Source organism: Pleurodeles waltl, chromosome 1_2 (genome assembly GCF_031143425.1).
Source record: "Pleurodeles waltl isolate 20211129_DDA chromosome 1_2, aPleWal1.hap1.20221129, whole genome shotgun sequence".
Classification (NCBI taxonomy): Eukaryota; Metazoa; Chordata; class Amphibia; order Caudata; family Salamandridae; genus Pleurodeles; species Pleurodeles waltl.
The window spans coordinates 296,107,949-296,128,945 of record NC_090437.1 but is presented as its reverse complement, the minus strand read 5'-3'; the positions used below and the strand labels follow the sequence as shown (position 1 = coordinate 296,128,945).

The 20,997-nt window shown below is 46.3% G+C and overlaps 1 protein-coding gene across 1 annotated transcript in view; it reads left to right on the top strand.

Moving 5' to 3' along the window:
* Nucleotides 1-20,997, top strand: part of LOC138299803 (alcohol dehydrogenase 1-like) — a 204,689-nt gene that overhangs the window by 45,810 nt on the left and 137,882 nt on the right. The window contains exon 2 of the mRNA XM_069238372.1: nucleotides 18,122-18,223. Coding sequence (XP_069094473.1) covers nucleotides 18,122-18,223 — 102 coding nt within the window. The remainder of the gene's footprint in view (nucleotides 1-18,121; nucleotides 18,224-20,997) is intronic.

Sequence of the window (20,997 nt, the reverse complement as noted above, 5' to 3'; positions counted from 1 at the left end):
TGGGGCATGAGATGGGGTGGTTAAAAACCCACATAGATACCATCACTTTCACTCATTCGTGAGCTTGCCTTTCAAAAAACCTTGTAAAGCATTTACCAATGATGATAGTTTGTCTCTCCTTGGGGCGGTTTTGTTACCACCTCGGGGACCGACCTGGTTAGATGGATAATTGCACGATTGCCGATATGTTTCACTGAGCAAACTTCTTTTTCCTTTTGTGTCTCAAAGCGTCACGGTCGCCATGAGCGTGAAGGAGAATCGGCTTGCTTATGTCAACTGTTTTACTTTTCATTTTTAGGTCGGACGTAAGCGCTCGACCTCGTGTACACTTTTCATATACTTCTTATTACTTAAAGCATTTTCATTTGTTGGTTGCAGTATGCTTTAAGAATTCTTGCTCGCTAGTGGTCAGTTCTGCCTTTTTCTCCCTCCTTTTTCTGTTTCAGAGCAGTGACCAACTAATGTATTAATCCACTTTGGGTTCTTTATCTGTTGCTGTGACTATTTTTGTTATTTCTTTGGTGCTCCCCTCTCCCTGTGGGTGTTTTAGGCTAGTAGCTGCCTGCGTTTTATTGCAGCATTCCGTTCTTCCCATTTCCTCCCAAGTCGCTGACAATTGTTTTGGCTTTATCCAGTTCTGTCCTCGCTTACCTCTGGCTTCTAAAATAAGCTTATTTTATAAAACAAACACCCGGTTGTTTTGCTCACTGCTCACGAAAGCCACAATATGCCCTTTTTGGTAGAATGTAGAAGCAATGATGTGAAACTTACGTAGCTGCACATTGCATCTCCAGTCTCTCACTCCAGGGCCCCACCCTGCCAGCATTCAAACAATGCCCTGTGCGCAATGTTGTATCTCCTTTATTGGGGCCATAAATCTTCTCAGGCTTCTCTGCTTGATGGAATGTGAAGCAAGAATGCTTGCAAGACTTTTATTTTTATTTTAAAAGAATGAAAATACTTTTCCAGTCTTATTTTCCAATTTCTGTTCAGAGATTTACAATATGTGAGGTAGTGCAGTCATCTCCTCGTCTCTCCTCAAGGACTTTTGATTTCTGATGTCAGCAGCCACCAGTGACCACCAATACATGGCAGGAAAAGATGAAATTATGAGACAGAGTTGACCAATTTATGTGGCAAGAAGAGTCCAGTTCATAATTTATAATGCAAACAGCTCTAACTCAAGAAAATGCGAGATCTATTGTGTTGCAAATGTTTGCTCCTTTTGTGTCTCATTCGTGCTCACGCTCATGGCGACCATGGTGCTTTGAATCAGCTTTTTTTTTCTTTTTTTTATTTATTTATTCACTTACAGCAGCCCGGTGCTTTATCTCAGCCCTGAAGTGCCCTACCAAACTGATCCTTCCTTTTCCCCTGCTCCCCTCTGAAGAAGTCAGCATGTTCAATATTGTTAGGTAATAGCACGCAGCACCAGAAAGCACAGAAATTGTGTCACCCACCCCCACTCCCAATTTGCAGTTTGACCCGTCTCCCACCCCCTTCCTCATTGCTGCTGACTTTGCACTTGTTGAAGTGCGGTGACAACATCTCAGCTTGCAAGCGGTGTTTGGTTTAAGGGTCCAGAATCGCCTCATTTTGAAATGTACACTTTTTGTAAGTTTTGGATCTAGTTTGGGCAACTAGGAATGCGAATTCACTTCCCTGGAGACAAAATTTAAATTTGTAATCGTTCGCATAGCTGCCGCGATCTGCACTTTCCAGAATCCTGAGAATCTTTGTATGGAGCGTTCTTCTGTTGAGGGTGGTTTTTTTTTGTTTTTGTTTTTTAAACTTGACTCAACTGTCAAATTGCTAAGTAAAACGCATCTATGTGTTTTCATTCATACAGTATTTGCCAGTGAGCTGAAAAGATGCCTAGACATCGAAAGCGCTACAAGTAAACACTAATTGTACAAGTCACTATGCAAATACTACTAGTATTATACAACAACCTAATATTTAATAATCTCTTATGAGAGCAAAGATCAGAAGTGCTCTCTTTTTTAGTTATGCAAGCTCTACCTTCACTTTGGCTTAGTCAAAAGGAACGGGGGAGAAGAAGGCTTGCTGCTTAAGTAACACTTTAGTGTCATTTTCGATCAAAGTTAGTGTAGCTTCTGTCTTTCCAGTCTGTCCACTGGTTTTGTTTTTAAGTACATTAGTTTTGGTTCTGTCCATACTTGTGTCATACTTGTGTCACTTGTATTCAGTATTTCCCCAGCACTCAGCCTCCTTGGGTCCCAGTGGCTGTAAATGGTGTTTTTCAGAAGCCAAGCGTTCCTCTTACTCATTTAGCTCGTACTGGGCAGTTGGCAGCATTACTTCCTGATTTAGCGCCAAGCATCCTCCCTGGGCATTGGACGTAAGCCACCTTAAAGCTGGAGGAAAGAGTAGGAGTGTAGAGCAAACTATTATTGACAGAACACGTTAAGCCCCTTCGTTTGGACAAAACATTTGTACAGCCTAAATTAAGTCTGATATAGACAAACGACCAAATAGCATTTCAATCAAGGGGTTGTCTTTAACTATAAATCCATGTCATGTTATTTGGTCACTTTAGTGGTATAGGTCTATTAACATCTATGAGGTCACATGGGCTGCAGACAATTTTATAACAAGCTTTCCTGTGGGTTTCAGATTGTCTGAGGAATGCATCAGATGTTAGGAGCCGTCCCAGTGTTTATCATAATGCCTACCAATTCCAGTCAGACCCACACAATTCCACTCCATAACACATATTTCCACAAAACTCTAAACAAAAACACATTTAAAATGCCAATAGCTCAGTTATAGTGCATTTGCGAGAGTTATTTAAAAGACGAGACCTATTGCATTGTAAATGCTTGTTTGTTTAGTTGGGAGGTCTGGGAAAGCCATCAGCTCCTCCGCGCTGATAGATAAGTTTGGATTTGAGTAGGAAGATTGAGGCTGCACGTCATGTCAAAGTGGATTGGGCATATAAAAGTCCAGTGGCTTCATTATGAGTGATCATAGGGTAGACATTCAGTCCTGCGTGACCGTGACGTGCCCTGCTGCCCAGTTCTCTATCTCCTAATGCCTGCCCTGATCACGTGACCCTGCTGCATAGTTCGGGGCCAGAAAATGCAGTAGTGCAGACGGTTATCCAAACACTGCTGCGCCTGAGACGTCGAGGCAGCGTGCTTTTCATCTGAGGTCGTGGTTTATTTTTAATCAGAAAATTAAAGGTGTGCTGTCAAGCACATAAAATGTAACATCTCTCACCGTCAGCCAATCCCAGGGAACTGCTAAACGTTACGACTGGATTAACAGTGGAAATTCCGGTTCGGTTCTCCATTTCTCTTATCCAGCACATCCACAGCAGACCTGCCAACTCACACGGCGCCATCACGTGTCACACGATTTTGGCTCCCTTCACATGGTCTCCCGGTAAAGAGCCAAAATCACACAGTTGCAGCAAAGATGAACTGGAAATCCAATTGCTGCAATGGTTTACCAGCTCATCTGTAAGCAGCTGATATCCATCAAGGGGTGCGAAAACAACCCAGGACGTCGGCCACAACCTCTGCGACCCTTTGTTTTTGTTGTTTGATTTTTTTGTAGGGGGGGGAAGGGGGGCTTGGTTAAGGGCAGAGTGCCTGTTAACGCTTTTCATGAGGCCTCGTGTCCCCAATGACCCACTCCCTCCTCACAGGGTGAAATAAGTTTAAAGTTGGCAGGTCTGCCACAGATATATTTTGAAGAGAGTGCCTGTTTGTAGCAATGCAATACAAAAGGTGGAAAAGAGCAGACATCTGCCCTATCACTTAAATAACATTATTTAATTTCTCAACCAGTCACAAGTAAAATATAGTTTTGAAACCTTGGATGTTACTTCCTTGTAATTCCCAAAATCGAATTATGAAAAATTCTACCTATGAAACATTACAATATTGAAATACCTAGCAAATAAAAAAAAACTATGAATAGACGTGGGGCCGGAGAAGCGAAGAAGCACTAGGGTTGGCCATGCAATATGGTGTAATTGTATTACTTGGTGTGATGTCTGCAGTGAAAAGGAGAAGGGGAGCAAGAGATAGGGAAGAGACGAGTCTCCTTTTGGCTTCTCTGTCTCCTTGACTCTCTTACACGCCCTTCTTATCCCAGTGTCTTTCCTCAGTAATTGCTTTCTTTTCCTTGTCTACACCTTTTCTTCCTTTTGACACTTTTTCCAGTCTCTGTAGATTTGTCCCTCCTCTCCTTCCTCTCTCCTAAGCACTTGTTACTTTCTTCATTCTTTTTCCATAGCTCTTCCCCCTAATTACTGTGGCGTTTTGCCCTCTCTCCTTTATCCGTGTACCATTTTCCTTACTGTACACTTTTACTAATTTCTAACTTCCATTCTTCTCTTCCTCGCTCCAGGTATCTATTCCGTGTCACCAAATTTCCACCCCCCGTTTTCGGACACTTTTCTCCTCTCCTTCATTTCTGGCCCTCTTACCTATCTCGACCCTCTAGCATCAATGTGTAGGGCGCATGAGTGACAGAGATCAGAAAGCAGATTATATAAATTCCACCTTTCTATCCTCTGTGTGGCACCCTCTGGTGCTCCTTTCCATGTTATCCTTGTACTGTTGTCTGGATTTTGCTCCCTGTGGTTTTCCTGCTCTTATGAACATCTCACTCAGTACTTGTTTCCAGTATCTTTTCTGTCCTTTTCCTTTATTACTCCCTTACCTCTGTACTATGTCTACCCCATAGTACTCGCTCCATTCTGTAGTATTTCACAGTCAGGCGATCACGCCACTGGATAGGTTCAAATTTACAATTTCTGGTTTCGCCAAGTTGTTTCATAGACAAATTATACTGGAACATACACTTACCTTTTTTTTGTAAATAAAATGGATCTGATCTCTAAAGAAGGGAGGGTGGGGGTAAGATGAGCATGGGTGCTCACAACAGTCACTTTCTACTTGTATTTTGGAGTATGGACTTGCGCCCCAGCACTTTCAAAGTTCATCAGCCGCCACAGAACGTTAGTGGCCACCATCGCACAGACATCAAAACCAGTGACATTGCATCTGTAGCACCTTTGGCATTGCGGTCAAAGGCAGCGTCTGCACGCACTTTTCGCGAACAAATGAGAAGCCCGGGATGCATGGCTAAAAAAGCCACTATTTAATTAAACAAACACAGGAGGTAGCTGGTATTGAATTTCTGGGTTCTGTTTTAGTGTTGTTTTTGGATGGGGTGTTAGTGCATAATGGCTCAAATAGCTTTTCAAGCCTCACCGCGCGAACTCGGGCATGTTTATTATGGAATCCTGACAGGGTCGGACTGGGACAGAAAATAAACTTGGGCACCATACTGCATGTAGCTCGTGGCATGCATGGTGCGACTGACACGGTATTTTATTATGCACTGGTGATTCCCTCATCCTGCTTTGTGACGGATAACGCACACCACCACCATTAGGACCGAGTTATTAAACACAACTTTATCAAAATGGAGAATTCGTTTTTCTCAGCCGTATTTCGCTCTTTCAATGCAGAAAGCCTCTGGTGTGATGTTTAAGATGTGAATGAAGAGTGTACACAAGCCCAAGCAATTCAGTAGTGTAAAATGTTACTACTTTTGTCTCTATTACAATAGTAAAATTCATTCATCTGCCACAGGCCTCAATCTGGAGATTTAATAACGATTTAAACACACCATCCTCTCACTTCTGCGCGAGATTGGAAGTGGCTTTATATTTCTCCCGCTTACACGCCTGTACCTGGCACTCAATACATAGTCATGACCATTCTCCTATTTAGTGAAGAAAATAACTTAATGCCTGCAGTGTTGATTGAATAATAGCCATTTCTTGTCTGACTTGCAGGCCTCTAAATAACAAGAGAAATGAAGGCAGCTGCAATCTCATTTTCTGTTTCTTGCAGTGATATGCACTAATATCCGTTCTGCGTTCCATAGAACACTTAATTTTCTGCCGTGCCTTTCCTTCGAGGAAGACTCTTGCTGCCAAACTCTTGCCCCCGCCAGAAAGCGCTCCCAAGCCATTTTATTTCTTTCAAACACATTCAGATTATACATATTCTAATTAAGAGGGAAAGGAAGGGTTCACACAACGCCATTACTTATCCTCTTTAATTCGTGCAGGTGTCATTCCAACCGCCATGTTAGACCTGGCATATTTTGGCATGTTTCCCGTCTTTTTAACTTCTGACCTCCTGTTTTTAGGCTATGCTAGACTCTGTTTTTGCTGGTTTATTATCTCTGCACACTCTAGCACTGATCAGCAGTGGTAAAGTGCAAGTGCTCCCTATGTAAATTGTATCCTGATTGGTTTGTCTTTGAGTGGCATATTTGATTAACTGATTATAACTGCACACACACACCTGCCACTGCAGTGTCTGTGCTACCCACATGAGTAGCCTGTAAACCAGTCTCAAACTGCCAATTCGACCCACTTGCCAGGCCCAAACCTTCCCTTTTTGTACATGTAAAACACCCCTAAGGTAGGCCCTAGATAGCCCCATGGACAGGGCGCAGTGTATGTTAAAGATAGGACATAGGACATGTAAAACACAGGCCTTGCAACAATGAAAACTGAATTTAGCAGTATTTCACTGTTATACTGATATCTCTCTCATAGGTTATCATGGGGAATGCCTTGCAATATATTTTAAGTGTAGTTTCCCATTGGGAGCAGATAGAGATAAACAGTTTAGGGTTTCTGAACTCACAATTTAAAGATACACTTTTTGGTAACGTTGTTTTTTAGCTGCATTTTCAAACTGACAATCTTTTAGAAAGTGGGTATTTTCTTGCTTAGCCCAACTGTCAGTACACAAGCAGGCAGAGGCATAGAGTGGTTGTTTGTGAATCCCCTCTAAACAGTGACATGCAGGCTTCACACCAATTCCCTTTATATCTTGATGAGTCTCCTGGGCTAGAGTGGGTGGGGAGCTGACACTTACACTCCAGGGGGTCAGAGATGCCATTGTGTGCGGGCAGGCACAGCCCTTTCGGGTGTGTCTGGGGTCAGGTCTGGGAAAAGCAGGATCTTGTGAACAACAGAGACTTTCCTTTGAATTTTGCATACTTCAAAGGCAGAAAGGGGTATAAGTAGTGGACCCAAAACTCCAGACTTTTAGGACACTTCTGGATCAAGAGGAACCTCTGCCAAGGAGAAAAGTGGAAGAGCTGGAGGAGAAGAACTGCCCTTTGCTGTGTGTGCTTTGCTGGGTTGGCCTGCAGTTGCTGCTTCTGCCTTAAAAAGGGGAAACACTGGACTTTGCTGAGTAACCTGCTTGTGAAGTTTCTCCAAGGGCTTGGAGTAGAGCTTGCCTCCTGTTGGAAGTCTCAGGGATATCAAAGACTTCAGCTTCATCTGCCCACAGCACTGGGAACTGTGTGTTTTGTGCTGCAACAGAAGAAATACCACTGCAACACCCTCAACAATGCTCCTGACTGCACCGTGACCTGACGACGCAAGGAGCCATGCCCCGATTCGCGCCACAACCGTAGTCTCACTGACGCCGCCGTCACCGAGCCACTGCTTGCACTGTGACCCGTGGGCCCGCACTCTATCATCGCCTTGCTCATACCGCAGCCTTGGCATCCCTGACAACGACGCTCCACGCTGACGTGCTGCCTACGCCATGGCCTGAGGACACCACTCGTGAGGTACACGACGCAACATATCGTCTTGCACCACAGCTCTGATCCACCAACGCCAGACTCTAGCATCGTCAACAGATACCCCTGTCTGCACCGCAACCTGTGGGTGGCGCATGGAGCCCACCCCACACCACGCCGCTGCCATCGGCCTACCAACGACAGTGCTTCAGGAACTACAATGACGGTGCCTGCATCATGACCTGGAGATAGGCCACATTGCACTGCCCCAGCTTTACACATTGCTTCTGAGATAAGCCTGACTGCTCGTGCCAAGCTACCAAGGAGGTGAGAGCAGGGGTTATCTGAGCTGGTATCTCCTTTGTCCTGACTAGAGTGAAGGTTCCTACTTAGAAATGGGGTCTCTAGTTGGCAGTCAGTTTGCACCCTGTCCAACATGCAGGGACATAACTGGAGCTGAGGCTGCACCCCTACTACTCCCTTCCATGAAGAAGCTGGACCCTGGAAGTCACCTGGAACCTAGGAGCAGAGGAGGGAAGGGACAAAATAACAACAACAAAAAAAACACTTGCGGTACTGATTCTGCTCAACAAGGGTGCTACTCTACTTAACTAGATGGTGCCATGAGTGACGATCCTGTTATGAGACAGTGGATGTTTACAGAGCCAGCATTTCTGTTTATGGTATTTGCCTCTTTTTGCTTCCAGTGTATTGATTCTTGGTGATAAATACATCAAATCCTCTACACAAGTTACAAGTTTCCTCATAATCATAACATAAGTATTTTAAGTGTGGTTAATTTAAGAGCAGAACAACCAGGTACTCGAAATACCGGTTGGAATATAAGCCACTCCAAGGGTAAACCTAAAAAATAGTGGGAGTTATTGGCATTTCCAAGGTTGCACTCCATACATTGGTTATAGTCGGAAGCACCCACAAAGGAACTTGCACATAGAGCAACCTTGTTTGCATAGTTTGGAATTACTCTCAAGGTATGTTAGAGACCAGGTTACTCTCGGAAATAGGCTACACTCATATGGGTGATACACAGAACAAGGCTATACTTGGCACAAGTTTGGAGTTACGGACACTCTCAAGGTGGTATTAAGTACATTAGCTAAACTCGGAATCAAGGCTGTACACGAAACAAGGTTACTCAGCACAAGGTTGTAGTTATTAACTCTCTCTCAAGGCTATGCATGAAACATTGCTTGTAGTTAGGGACACTCCCAAGGTGTGCTAGAAACAAGATTACACTCGGTACATAGATTAGAATCAGAGGCACTCCCAAGATATGCTAGAAAACAAGGTTACACTTGGTAGATAGATTACACTTGGTGCAAAGATTGGAGCTACATGTTTGATTCAGAAGAAAGTCTCTAGTCCATGAGTAACAGTACAGGAGCCAAGACTTGGAGAGAGGGTCCAGAGCCAGGACAAGCAAGGAAAGAGGCCTAGAGCCTTGAAGTACAAGTTACTTACCTTCAGTAACAAAATATCTGGTAGAGACATATTCTAGTTGCAGATTCCTTACCTTAGATTTTTCCCCCAGGCATCAGACTGGATCTGGAGATTTTTCTTCAAGGAATACCTTGCGCGTCGGTAGGTGGCTTCAGACGACTCAGCAGGCGTCGCAGGCATCATGGTCACCGTGATGACATCGGGAGTAGTACATAGACGCAGTGACGTCAGTTTCTTTTAATGACTTTCCAGGCCAAAGCGCAGAGCTGCTAAGAACACTGAGATTGGTGCGCCAGAGCTAAGGATCTGAAAGGGGGAATCCCTGTCCCTAGAAACCAGTTCACAAGTGCGAAGGATGGGTGGGCGGTAAGGAACCTGCAACTGGAATATGTCTCTACCAGATATTTTGTTGCCGAAGGTAAGTAACTTGAACATCTGATAGAGACTTCTACTTGCAGATTCCTTACCTTAGAATAGATACCCAAGCAATGCCATCCTCAGTAGTGTACTGCGAACCAAGATCATACTAGAAAGTCCTGCAGGACCAAACGGCCAAAATAGCCGTCTCGACGGACCTGACTACTAAGCATTACTGCCTAGATAAATGTGTACAGGGATGCCCACGTAGCTGCCGGGAAGATATCTAGGACAGGAACTCCGCGTGCTAACACAGTGAAAGCAGCAGTTGCTCTGGTGGAATGAGCCCGCAAGCCTTCAGGAGGTTGCTTCTTGGCCAAAGCGTAGCACATTTTGATGCAAAGAAGCACCCATCGAGAGATGGTACGCTTTTGCACCGCCTTCCCTTTTTTCGCACCCACATACCCAACAAAGAGTTGATCATCCACCCGGAAATCTTTAGTACGATTGAGGTAGAACGCCAACGCTCTTTTTGGGTCCAGACGGTGGAGTCTCTCCTCCTCATGGGAAGGATGAGGGGGTGCGTAGAAAGTAGGCAAAGTGATGGACTGGCCTACATAAAAGGATGTAACCACCTTAGGAAGGAAGGAAGCTCTAGTGCGCAACACTACTTTGTCAGGGTGCATAGACAAGTATGGAGGTTTTGAGGAAAGGGCCTGAAGTTCACTCACCCTGCGAGCAGAGGTGATAGCGACAAGAAAGACAGTTTTGAAGGTGAGGAGCCGCAAGGGACAATTATGCATTGGCTCAAAGGGGGTACACATCAAATAAGTAAGTACAAGATTAAGGTCCCACTGAGGCATGATAAATGGAGTGGGAGGAAATAAATGAGTGAGGACTTTTAGGAACCTACTCACAATAGGAGATTTAAAGAGTGAGGGCTGATCAGGTAGCCTAAGAAAGGCCGAAATGGCAGATGTATACCTCTTAAGGGTGCCCAAAGTAGAGCCTTGCTGAGCTAAAGAAAGAATGAACAGAAGAACCTCTGACAGAGGGGCAGAAAGGGGATCAACAGATTTGTTGGTACAACACACCACAAATTAATTCCAATGACAGGCATATACAGTTTTAGTCAATGGACGTCTGGCTACCAAGATAACATTGCAGACTTCGGATGGAAAGGCAAAAGCCGTCAACTATTGCCGCTCAATCTCCACGCATGAAGGCGGAGGTTGGACAGGATCGGGTGAAGAACTGTCCCCTGTTGCTGCGACAGAAGATCTGCCCGAAGAGGCAGTCTGAGTGGAGGATCGATGGACATGCTCAATAGCTCTGGATAACCACACTCTTCGAGCCCAGTCCGGAGCCACCAAGATGACTTGGGCCCGGTCATTCTTGATTTTCTTGAGAACTCTGGGCAGAAGAGGGATAGGCGTGAAGGCGTAAAGGAGGCCAGAGTTCCACTCGAGACAAAAAGCGTCTCTGAGCGAGTGCCACCTTGGAAACTCCAATGCGCAAAACATCTGATATTGCACATTCTCTGCGGAGGCGAACAGATCTAACCAAGGCTCTCCCCACTGAAGAAGAGACCTTGCCCCTCCTCTGGATGAAGACGCCATTCGTGATCTGCTGTGCATCGACGGCTGAGTTCGTCCGCTCTGGCGTTGAGGGAGCCTGCTAGATGTTGAACCATCAGGGTAATGCCCTGATGTTCCAACTATGTCCAGAGGCATAGTGCCTCCTGACAAAGGGTCCAGGACCCTACTCCGCCCTGTTTGTTGGAGTACCACATGGCGGTAGTATTGTCCGTGAACACCTGCACTACTTTCCCTTTGAGAGAGGGAAGAAATGCTTTCAACGCAAGCCTGATCGCCTGGAGCTTCAGCAGATTTATATGGAGCCCGACTCCGCCGGAGACCAGAGGCCTCTGATCTCTGCCTCTCCCATGTGGCCACCCCAACCCAGTGGTGATGCATCTGTCACTATAGAGAGATCTGGTTGGGGAAGGGAGAGGGATCTGCTGTGGACCCAATTTGGATTCAAAAGCCACTACTGCAGGTCTTTCGCAGTTCCCTTCGAGATCTGGACCAGGTCTGATATATTCCCTCGATGCTGCGCCCACTGGAACTTCAGGTCCCACTGCAGAGGCTGCATATGCCATCTGGCATGTGTTACTAGCAGGAGGCCATGAGGCCCAGCAGCCTAAGAGTCAATCTCACCAAAACCCAAGACCAAGGCTGAAAGATCGGAATCATAGCCTGAATGTCTTAGTGTAGTTTCGGGCTTATCCTCCCGACAAACGAGTCCGTGTCTAGAACTGCCTCGATAAAAGGGAGCGACTGAGAGGGAGTCAGGTGTGACTTCGGCACGTTGATAGTGAACCCCAGTGTGTGCAGGAGGTTCGCTGTAGTCTGAAGGTGGGAGACTACTTTCTGGGGCGAGTCTGCCTTCAACAGCCAGTCGTCGAGGTAGGGGAAGACTGAAACCCCTAACCTGCGCAGATGAGCTGCAGCCACCACCATCACTTTCGTGAACACCGGAGAGGCGCTGGTAAGGCCAAAGGGGCGCACAGTAAACTGAAAGTGCTCGTGACCTACCACGAACCTGTAGGTAACGTCTGTGGGCAGGCAGGAGGGGGATGTGGAAATAAGTGTCCTGAAAGTCCAACGCTACCATCCAGACTCCTGGGTCTAAGGCAGACAGAACCTGAGCCAGTGTGAGCATTTTGAATTTCTCCTTCTTGAGGAAGTAGTTTAGGTCCCGAAGGTCTAGGATAGGACGTAAGCCCTTGTCCTTCTTTGGTATCAGAAAGTAGCGGGAATAACAACCACAACCTACTTCTGGCACAGGGACCTTTTCTATAGCTCCCTTTGGCAAGAGAGTTGCGACTTCCTGGTGGAGAAGCGCCAAATGAGCCTCCAGAAGGTGATTGAAGGATGGTGGCATGTGTGGTGGAGCAGATTCAAAAGGAAGGGAGTAGCCCTTTCGAACGATCTGCAAAACCCACCCGTTCGTGGTGATATGTTCCCAGTGGGGCAGGTGATGGCGAATCCCTCCACCAACTGGACGGGAGCGAGGGGACGGACTAGGAGGGTTTGGAGGCTGCAGCGGGGGCAGAGGTGGACTGAACAGACCTCTAGTTCCCTGTCCCAGGGCCATGTGGGATTCCACGTCCTTGGCCACGCATAGGCTGACCAGAGTGCGTGGCATGGTGGCTGTGTGGAGGATGCAACAGGGCGCCCCTTCCGTGCCCACGAAAGGGGTGAAAAGCGGACTGTGGTGGGCAAAGGGCAGAGGAAAGACAGAGGGACCAAGCCGTAGCTCGGGAAGCCTTGAATCTCTTCAAGGCTGGGTCCCCTTTGTCTCCGAGGAGACGGGTGCCATCAAAGGGCATGTCCATGAGTGACTGTTGGACATCCCCTGAGAAACCAGAAGTTCATAACCAGGCGTGGCACCGTAAGGCCACTGTCGTATCAACCGATCTGCCCAGAGAGTCGGTCATATCCAGCCCACAATGGATTTTGAACTTTGTCGCGTCTCTCCCATCTTTCCCCGCCTGGGAGACGATAGCACGGGCCTCCTCCGGTATCTGCGGCAGGACTTGTGCAACTGTATCCCACAAGGAGTGGGTATAGCGGCCCAAAAGGCATGCGTTGTTCACAGTCCGCAGCGCTAGACTGGAAGAAGAAGAAAACATCTTGCCAAACTGTTCCAGCTTTTGGATTCCCTATCCGGGGGTGTGGAAGGGAACGCGCCACAAGAAGAGGAAGCCTGGATAACAAGATTCTCAGGCGTGGGGTGTTGGACAGGAATTTAGGGTCGTTCGGAGCGGGCCGATGGCGGCGTGCGATAGTTCTATTCACAGGAGCCCTTGTGTTGGGTTTGGACCGTGTACCCAAAAGGACATTGGTGAGGGCTTCATTAAATGGCAAAAGGGGTTCTGAAGTAGAATGCCCAGGCTGAAGCACTTCCGTCAGGAGATTAGACCTGACCTCTACAGTAGGAAGCTCAAGGCCGAGGACCTCAGCTGCCCTACTGACCACCGTACCATAAGTTGCTCCCTCCGCTGTAGCCACAGTAGGAGGAGACAGCATGCCAGCATCAGGAGAAGTATCCAGACCACTGGCTTCGCCCAATTCCTGTGCCCAGTCCATAGCAGGGTCATCCTGGTATTCATAAGGGTCCAGGGACCCCTCCAATTCCTCCACATATTCGTACCTGTAAGGAAATGCCTCCTTGGCATGGTTACCACCTGACTTTTTGCCTTTTGCTGATGCCAAGTTATGATTGAAAGTGTGCTGGGACTCTGCTAACCAGGCCACAGCACCAGTGTCCTTTCACTAAACTGTGCCTTTGTCTCCACAATTGGCACAACCCTGGCACTCAGGTAAGTCCCTTGTGGTAGCAAGGGCTCAGAGACCTTCCCTGGCATCAAAGGGCTGCAGCATGTCTTATGCCACCCTGGGGACCCCTCACTCAGCACATACACACTGCCTCTCAGCTTGTGTGTGCTGGTGGGGAGAAAATGACTAAGTCGACATGGCACTCCCCTCAGACTGCCATGCCAACCTCACACTGCCTGTGGCATAGGTAAGTCACCCCTCTAGCAGGCCTTACAGCCCTATGGCAGGGAGTACTATTCCACAGGTGAGGGCATAGGTGCATTAACACTATGCCCCTACAGTGTCTAAGCAAAACCTTAGACATTGTAAGTGCAGGGTAGCCATAAGAGTATATGGTCTGGGAGTTTGTCAAACACGAACTCCAAAGTTCCATAATGGCTACACTGAAAACTGGGAAGTTTGGTATCAAACTTCTCAGCATAATAAATGCACACTGATGCCAGTGTGCAATTTATTGTAACATACACCAAGAGGGCATTTTAGAGATGCCCCCTGAATACCTACCCGACTTCTAGTGTAGGCTGACCAGTTTCTGCCAGCCTGCCACACACCAGACATGTTGCTGACCACATGGGGAGAGTGCCTTTGAGGCTCACCACCAGGTGTTACAGTTCCTGCAGGGGGAGGTGAGAAGCACCTCCACCCAGTACAGGCTTTGTTCCTGGCTCGGCCCTTTTGCTACAGCGCCCCAGGGCATCCCAGCTAGTGGAGATGCCAGCCCCTCCGGCCACTGCCCCCACTTTTGGCAGCAAGGCTGGATGAGATAATGAGAAAAACAAGGAGGAGTCACCCACCAGTCAGGACAGCCCCTAAGGTGTCCTGAGCTGAGGTGACCCCTGCCTTTAGAAATCCTCCATCTTGAGTTTGGTGGATTCCCCCAATAGGATTAGGGATGTGCCCCCCTCCCCACAGGGAGGAGGCACAAAGAGGGTTTAGCCACCCTCAAGGACAGTAGCCATTGGCTACTGCTCTCCCAGACCTAAACACACCCCTAAATTCAGTATTTAGGGGCTCCCCAGATCCCAGGAAATCAGATTCCTGCAACCTGAAGAAACAAGAAAGACTGCTGACCTACAAGCCTGCCGAGAGGGAGGAAGACAACGACTGATTTGGCACCATCCCTACCGGCCTGTCTCCAACTTTGAAAACCTGCTCCAGCGACGCATCCGACAGGGACCAGCGACCTCTGAAGCCTCAGAGGACTGCCCTGGACTAAAGGACCAAGGAACTCCCGTGAACAGCAGCCCTGTTCAAAACCAGCTACTTCTGTGCAACAAAGAAGCAACTTTCAAAGACTGCACGTTTCCCGCCGGAAGCGTGAGACTTCACACTCTGTTCTCTGGATCTCGAGCCGAGGGCGTCGGGTGCAAACACCTCAGGGAGGACTCCCCGGCGACTGCGAGCCCGTGAGTAACCAGAGACGATCCTCCTGAGCTCCCACAGCGACGCCTGCAGAGAGAATCCAGAGGCTCCCCCTGACTGCGACTGCCTGTAACAAGGGACCCGACGCCTGGAACCAACACTGCACCCGCAGCCCCCAGGACCTGAAGGAACTGAACCTCAGCGCAGGAGTAACCCCCAGGCTACCCTCTGCCTTGTCCAGGTGGTGGCTGTCCCGAAAAGCCCCCCTGTGCCTGCCTGCACCGCTAGAGTGACCCCCGGGTCCCTCCATTGTTTCCTATCTGAAACCCGACGCCTGCTTAGCACACTGCACCCGGCCGTCCCAGTGTCGCTGAGGGTGTGGTTTGTGTGCCTACTTGTGTCCCCCCCAGTGCTCTACAAAACCCCCCTGGTCTGCCCCCGAGGACCCGGGCTTTACCTGCTGGCAGACTGGAACTGGAGCACCCCTGTTCTCCATAGGCGCCTATGTGTTTTGGGCACCTCTTTGACCTCTGCACCTGACCGGGCCTGAGCTGCTGGTGTGTTAACTTTGGGGTTGCCTTGAACTGCCTTGCCTATACCCAGGAACTCAGACTTGTAAGTGTCTTACTCACCTCACAATCTAATCAATACTTACCTCCCACAGGAACTGTTGATTTTTGCACTGTCTACTTTTAAAATAGCTTATTGCAATTTTAACAAAAACTGTATATATTTTATTGCTCTAATTCAAAGTTCTTAACTTACCTGTGTGGAGTACTTTGTGTATTTACTTAAAATCATGAACTTGTGGTTCAAAAAATAAATTAAGAAACTATATTTTCTACATGAAAACCTATTGGCCTGGAGTAAGTCTCTGAGTGTGTGTTCCTCATGTATTGCCTGTGTGTGTACAACAAATGCTTAACACTACCCTCTGATAAACCTACTGCTCGACCACACTACCACAAAATAGAGCATTCGAATTATCTAATGTTGCCACTATCTTACCTCTGAGGAGAACCCTTGGACTCTGTGCACAATATCTCTTACTTTGAGATAGCTTATATGGTGTAGGAAGTTGGCTCTCTATATAGTGCTTTTTCTTTTTGAAAGCATTTAAAACTTGTAAAAGATCTGTGAACTTCAAAAATAAAACAATTACACCCAGAGGTCTTGTTGGAGCAGAGGAAGAAGTGAGCCGAGGGCCCAACCGATGGGCTCGTTGAATATTCAAAGTAGAAGTTGAAGGTAGATCCAAGAGTTTTGGTAGAAAGGAAGTGAAGAAAGAAACTGGATCTCTTCTTTAATGCCCTCTGGAAGACCATATAAACGTAAGTTATGGCGTCTATTTCTATTTTCAATATCTTCAGCATGTTTTTTCAACATTAAGACGTCTTTCTCTGGAGATGCATTTGAGAAGTGGATTCCTGTATAGTGCTGACACTTTGTTCCACCAAATTCCTCCTAGATTCCATAGAGGACCATTTATCATCCAAATTTTGAATGCAAGCATTAGTTTCCTCAATAAATGGTCGCAAGGCCCCGATTTCCTCCAGTATTTTATCTAGAGAAACCGGAGATGTAGACTTCGGAGGGGAAGGAGGGTCACGTTTATGCCTTTTATTTGCCAAAGACGATAATGACGACTTCGAGGATAGAAATGTAGAAGTCGTTGGATTAGGAGAATTCACTTGAGCCATGTCAGCAGGAGAAATTGAAGCCTCCATCAAAGGAATCATAAAAGGGTGATCCAAATCCAAAATAATATTAGAGGGAGCGTTATTTATGGGAAAAAGCAAGAAATTGTTAGAACTTTCTTCAAATTTGACAGTATGTTACGTCTTTCACGTCATTTGCGTCAGATATGAGTCGGGAGTCTTGTTGGTTTGAGAGAAAAGGACCAAAGATCCCCGAAAATAATGATTCATCCAAAAATGCACAGTGTAATTCCCCTAAAAATTGGAGAAATAAGCATCCATCCTTTAAATATCTATTTAAAACGTAAAAAAGGTTAAAAAAAATGATGTAGGAACATGAAAGCCAGAGAGTTAAAAGAAGAAAAAAGGCATTCATGAGGTGACAGATGGGATGATGCCTGCAATGGATTCTATTGTTTTTAAAGCTCGTTAAAGGTATCTCTGACCTCAAAAAACACAGTTTTGTTGCCGGAGTGACTCCAGCCGCCACTTTGATTTCCTCACTGCTTTGCTTTTATTTTTCTAATGCTCGTGTCCCAGGGCGATCAAGTAAGTCAATGAAAATCAATAAAAACCTCCCGAAGTTCCTATGCGGTGCAGAGCTCCGCGATCAGGCGGCCTTTTTAGGTGGCATCCTAGCCGCGCCCAAGTGTTTAATTCTTAATCCATGCCATTGCACGCATTTTGTAAGGCATGCAGTGGCATGGCTTGGAGGGTGAAGGTGTCCCCTCCAAAACCCTAGGGCACCCTAGCACCGCGAGGGCTGAGGGGGCCTCCGTTATGCCCCTGCTGTGAAGGCTAACTGAGAGAACAAAGTGATTACAAAGAAGCTCTGGTCTCAGTATTTTCATCAGACTTGCACTTAAACCCAATTGTTATATTGGTACATTTGAAACAATTTCTTTATTTGTTTTAATATCATGTCCCTCTTATTAAATATACTAGAGGCATGAACGAGCAAAACACTCTGTGTCCTAATTCACAAAGCTGTCTTCTCTTGCAAGCCCAAAACGACTATTGCTATTCTCCAAAATTATTTTTGCACCTAATAAATGATTTACTTCCCCAGAGGTTAACATGAGTAGATAGCTTCCTGTTGGAAGGGGGAGGGTGTTCTGGGGTGCACTTGCCTAAGATTTTTGGGAGATAATCGTGTCTTTTAGATATAAGCACATTCTCACAAACATCTCATTAAGTCTCTTCATAGTTTTCTACTGACAGGATTTCATTTATGTTTTACAGGTTATCAAATGTAAGGCAGCAGTTGCCTGGGAGCCTAGGAAACCTTTTGCCATTGAAGTGATTGAAGTTGCCCCACCAAAGGCACATGAAGTGCGCATCAAGGTAAATATGTTTTTAAACAAACTTTAGGAGAGCTAATAGGTCTGACTTGGAGTATAGATATCCATCTATGCACTCAATATGTGCAAATGAGTGCATTAGTGATAGGTAATTGTCAGTCATGCACTCATATAGTCATCAATTTATTCATTCTTGCATTGACCCTCTTGCACACACACAATCACTCCCCCCTCAAAAGAAAATCACCAGTGAATTAGGAGTTATTTTCAGTTATGAATCACAGCTATTAACTATGCCAATGCTTGTTGTAATGGCCACATATGTAATATGTTTAGTTTACAAACATACACACAGTGGCACTCAAATCCATGCAGACAATGCACAGATGCATACAAAAACAAATATACACAACACACATACAGTTGAACACCACATATATTGATTGCATGTGCACCATGTGCCAGACACACAGTTGGATGCATGTCTGTGTGGCAGTATGTGAGGATGAATGGATAGGTGGATGGCAGGGGGTGCAGACAACGGTGATGGTTAGATGAATGCTTGGTGTAGGTTGATGGACTTACTTGAGTTAGGGTTAGCTCTCACAAAACAGGCGTACCATACAGCTGCCTTGAAAGCTTCCTTAACCCACGGGGCAGGTCCAGCAAAGGCAGGAGCAGTGGCGGCATCCATCTCACGTAGAGCAGGATCAGAAAGGCAACAACCGTATAAGCTTCTTTAAACACACACAACAAATACTGCCAGAGACACTCAATACAATTGCACACACTGCACAGACTAATTAGCATTGTTACTAATTTACCCACTTTTATCTTTTGGTTTAATACTGATTCCTTGTGTTTTTTGTGAATGGATGTATCTTTACACATGTCCACAATGCACTCAGGATTTAATCATTTTAGGCTCATTTAACGGTCGCCCAACGTAGATTAAATTTCGAAGGTTTAGGAGAAAGCAAGTTAGCTTGAAACAAATGCTAATGACAATTTGATGTCAAGTGTGCTAGAGCAGAATGATAATGCTTAAGCATAAGGGCCTCATTTAGATGTTGACAGCTGGGAGACTCCATCAACATATAATGTTAACCTTTCACCAATCCTTGTGCTCTGTGATATATCTGCAGCCTTTGACACTGTGGATTACCCCGCTTGGCATCCCTCACTGCAAGTCTATGGCATTACGTTCCCTGCTTCACAGTGGCATAGACCCGATAAAATGACTCCCCACCTACTCATTCTGTTTTTTTATAAATGTTCCTATGTTGATCAACACATAACATTACCCTTTCACCACTGATTTTTGGGAACAGTCTCAGATTTCAATGCTTTGAGCGCCACTTACCGGGTAACCAGCTCTGGAGACCTAAAGTACAAGCTACTTACCTTCGGTAACGATATATCTGGTAGAGACATACTCTAGTTGCAGATTCCTTACCTTAGACTTTTGCCCCAGGTGTCAGACTGGACCCGGAGATTTTTCTTAAAGCAATACCCTTGCGCATCAGTAGGTGGCGTCGGTCGACTCCGTGGGCGTTGTTGGCATCGTAGTCGCCGTGATGATGTTGAGAGGAGTACATAGACACCGCCTCAGCGCAGTGATGTTAGTGTTCTTTGCGGCTGTGTGCTTTGGCGTGGAAAGCAGTGAAAAGAAACTGAGATTGGTGCGCCAAAGCTAAGGCCCTGAATGCGGATGCCCTGTCCCTAGAAATCAGTTCTCAAGCGGGGAGGATGGGTGGGTCATAAGGAACGTGCAACTAGAATATGTCTCTACCAGATATTTAGCTACCAAAGGTAAGTACTTGTACCTCTGATAGGAATCTGCAACTAGAAGTTTCTTACCTTAGAATGGATACCCTCGGAGGGGGACTGTGAACCAAGATCATACTAGAAAGTCCTGTAGGACCGAACGACCAAACTAGCCTTCTGGATGGACCTGACTGTCCAGGCAGTCATGTTTAGTAAATGTGTGCAAGGATGCCCACGTAGCTGCCTGTCAGCACGTGGAGTTCATGTACTGGATATCCGACTGCTGCTTCCACTGCGTTACTCTGGTGGAATGAGCATGCAAGCCCTCAGAGGTTTGCTTCTTGGCCAAAGTGTAGTACATCTTGATGAAAAGAAGTAACCATCGAGAGATGGTATGTTTGTGCAAAGAAAGGGAAGGCGGTGCAAAAACATATCCAGCAAAGAGTTAATGGCACTAAAGATTTCCGGGTGGACGATCGAGATGGAACGCCAATGCTCTTTTTGGATCCAGACGGTGGAGTCTCTCCTCCTCATGAGAAGGATGCGGAAGTGCGTAAAAAGTAGGCAAGGTGATGGACTGGCCTACATGAAAAGGTGTAATGACCTTGGGAAGGAAGGAAGCCTTTGTGTACCCTGACAAAGTGGTGTTCCGGACTGACAAGTATGGGGGCCTTGCAGAGTGGAGAAAGAATCTGAAGCTCACTCAAACAGAAGTGATGTCAACAAGAAAAACAGTCTTGTAAGTAAGGCGCCGTAATGGACAATTGTGCAGAGTACACATTAAGAAAGTAAGTACAAGATTGAGGTCCCACTGAGGCATGATAAATGGAGTGGGAGGAAACAAATGGGTGAGACCCTTAAGGAATCGATTGACAAATAACCTTTAAGTCTGCTATTATCAGCTATTTTGGCCTTACTTAGGTTGCCTGATCAGCCTTCTCTCTTTAAGGGTGCCCAAAGCAGAGCCCTGCTGGGCTAAAGAAAGAATGAACAAAAGAATCTCAGATAGAGGAGCAGAAAGGGGATTAACAGATTTGTTGGTATACCATG